This window comes from Austrofundulus limnaeus, unplaced genomic scaffold, assembly GCF_001266775.1.
Source record: "Austrofundulus limnaeus strain Quisiro unplaced genomic scaffold, Austrofundulus_limnaeus-1.0 Scaffold358, whole genome shotgun sequence".
NCBI lineage: Eukaryota > Metazoa > Chordata > Actinopteri > Cyprinodontiformes > Rivulidae > Austrofundulus > Austrofundulus limnaeus.
The window spans coordinates 641,485-644,036 of NW_013952760.1; the positions used below are offsets into that span (position 1 = coordinate 641,485).

The 2,552-nt window shown below is 45.4% G+C and overlaps 1 protein-coding gene across 1 annotated transcript in view; it reads right to left on the reverse strand.

The window, feature by feature from the left end:
* Nucleotides 1-2,552, reverse strand: part of cdc27 (cell division cycle 27) — a gene marked incomplete in the record, with an annotated part of 21,724 nt that overhangs the window by 7,805 nt on the left and 11,367 nt on the right. Inside the window, 6 exon segments of the mRNA XM_014023172.1 lie at nucleotides 475-555; nucleotides 642-794; nucleotides 896-1,068; nucleotides 1,178-1,358; nucleotides 1,456-1,555; nucleotides 2,281-2,390. Coding sequence (XP_013878626.1) covers nucleotides 475-555; nucleotides 642-794; nucleotides 896-1,068; nucleotides 1,178-1,358; nucleotides 1,456-1,555; nucleotides 2,281-2,390 — 798 coding nt within the window.

The window sequence follows — 2,552 nt, forward strand, 5'->3', positions numbered from 1 at the left end:
GTTCTGATGTGTATAATAATACAATAATAATGACAATTTTTTTTGTTTTATAATGTCACTTCCACTGACCGTAAAGGTTCCCAGAAAGGCCTATAAAAAGGTCCACGGACCACCAGTTGATAATCACAGTTGTAGTTTGTTTTGCGGCTCTGGAAACATTTTATTAGTGAGAAAAGGAGCACAAATGGCTCTTTTGATTGTAAAGGTTGCAGACCCCTGGTTTAGACTAAAGTCTGAACTTTTGAACCAGATTCTTACAGAACATATCTTTCCCACTAGAGTGGTTTAAAATGGTTAATAATTCTTATTTGGTATTTGCCACAATTAATCATAATTAATTGATGTTTTAATTGATGATTAATGCTTGGGTCACAAAAGCAACAGGTCCAGAAACAAACTCAGGTGATTGTCAGTCTGTTCCCAAACGTCCACATGAAGACATGCATCAGTCCTGACAGTTCTCCAGCAGCTCACCTGGATGGCTCTCTGGAAGAACTTGATGGCGATGTCGTGCTCCCTCTGGAGACTGAAGCAGTTTCCTGACACACACCAGGCCTGCAAAGACGTGCAGCGTTACCAACACAGTTATCAGCCAACCTGAGCTCACCTGAGCAGAGACTGGGAGGCAGGAGGAAAAGCACCTCGGGACAGTTCTTGTCCATGTCCGTCAGGTCTTTGGCCAGCGCCGACAGGGCCACGTCTTTCTGCAGGTGCCACAGAGTGGTGGAGTAGATCTCCATACCTTCCACGCGGTACGACTCGATCCTGCGCACCTCGCTGAACAGACGCTCCGCCTACAAACACGTCCATGAGAATGGATTTGATACAGGCAGGAGATGAAACGAGCAGCGTGTTGTGGACTCACCTACAGACAGGTAAGCCACACAGATCTCACCTGCATGTACTCGGCCAGCTCAAAGTAGGCCCTGCCGATGTGTGTGAGGACCCAGCCGGTGTTGTAGTGCTGAGGAGGCAGGGACGTCAGGATGTTGATGGCCTCTCTGCAGTTGTACAAACACAGCGCCTGGTAGCCTCGGCCCAGCTCTCGTAGCAGGGYCATCACACTGTCTGAACACAGAGGACATCATGTCAGCTGGTCCTGCTCTCAGACCAGCAGCACGGTATCTGCAGGGTATCTGCAGGTTTTAAAGGACCCGCGGACCCCTCATGGTGGTACCTGCAGCAGCCCGCTGGTACTGAGGTATTCTGGTGTCTGGCAGGCTCAAACTGGGATCCAGTCTCAGGATGTCCAGACTCTCATTCAGGTTGCTGTTGTTTGATGTCTTCGCTGATTTAACTTTGATTTTCCTGTGGGTGATCTTAGGAGGAAACTTCACCTTTAGCTTCTTACTGTTCTCCTGCAGACAAACAAACAAACAAACAAACAGTCAGTGAGCCTGCTGAGCACCGTGATGGAACAGTAAGGACTGTACCGACACTCAGACAGTTCTGTACCTTGGCAGTAGAGCTGGCGCTGGTAAACAGTCTGGAGCTTCTTCTGGGCTGAACATTAGGAGGACCAGACATACTTGGACTAAGGACCTGAGGAGACCCACTGTGAGAGAGGAACTCGTTTACTAAACAACTCAAAAATGACCAACACTAAGTTCAATTTAAGACCTTTTAAGACCATTATGACTGACATTTAAGACCAAACCGACGCATAAACAGAAACATTCAAATGATCCCAGAAATTTAACATAGAAACCTTTTACTGCTATCAATTTAACTCTTAAAGAATATTTAATTTTAAAACAAGAACACTAAATTATTATATCTATGAGACCTTCATATCAACTGCTGTGGACTGCTTCCAACTGGTGCAAAAATCACTGATATCAAGTCAAGTCTCATTGAAACACTTTTCCATGTTTAAACCACAAGCAGTGATTGAACTTTTTTTCCTTTTTTAATTTTTTTTTGGTTGGGGGGTGTACAAGCTGCCAAACAGGTCTAAAAACTGGAAGTAAACTGGGCCATTTTTTCCCTGCAGTTCTCACAGGGTTTGTAGTTTAACCACCTACTAAAACTGGCACTTCAACCTCTGCTTACAGCGCTTTAATCTGTTCGTTAACGCAGACAACGCTTCTCAGGAATGATCGAAAGTAAAAGAATTAAGACTTGACAAAATAAAATTTAAGACCTTGAATGAAAATCTGGACATCTGTAAGGTTTTTTTTAGGCCTAAAATTTTTATTTTCAAATTTGAGAATTTTTTTTAAGACTTTTTAAGGCCCTGCATGAACCCTGGACCAAGAGAGAACAGGTAAATTCGGCTACCTGGTGTGAGGTGCTGAAGTCTGCGACTGGTTGAAGGGAATGGGGAGAACATCTCTGCTGTTACCACTCTGAGCGAAGACAGACTTGGACTGACTGATTCTGGAAACAGACTGGTGGAGAGGCAGGTACAGGTGTGAGAGGAGGCAGGTACAGGTGTGAGAGGAGACAGGTACAGGTGTGAGAGGAGACAGGTACAGGTGTGAGAGGAGGCAGGTACAGGTGTGAGAGGAGGCAGGTACAGGTGTGAGAGGAGGCGTGAGAGGAGGCAGGTA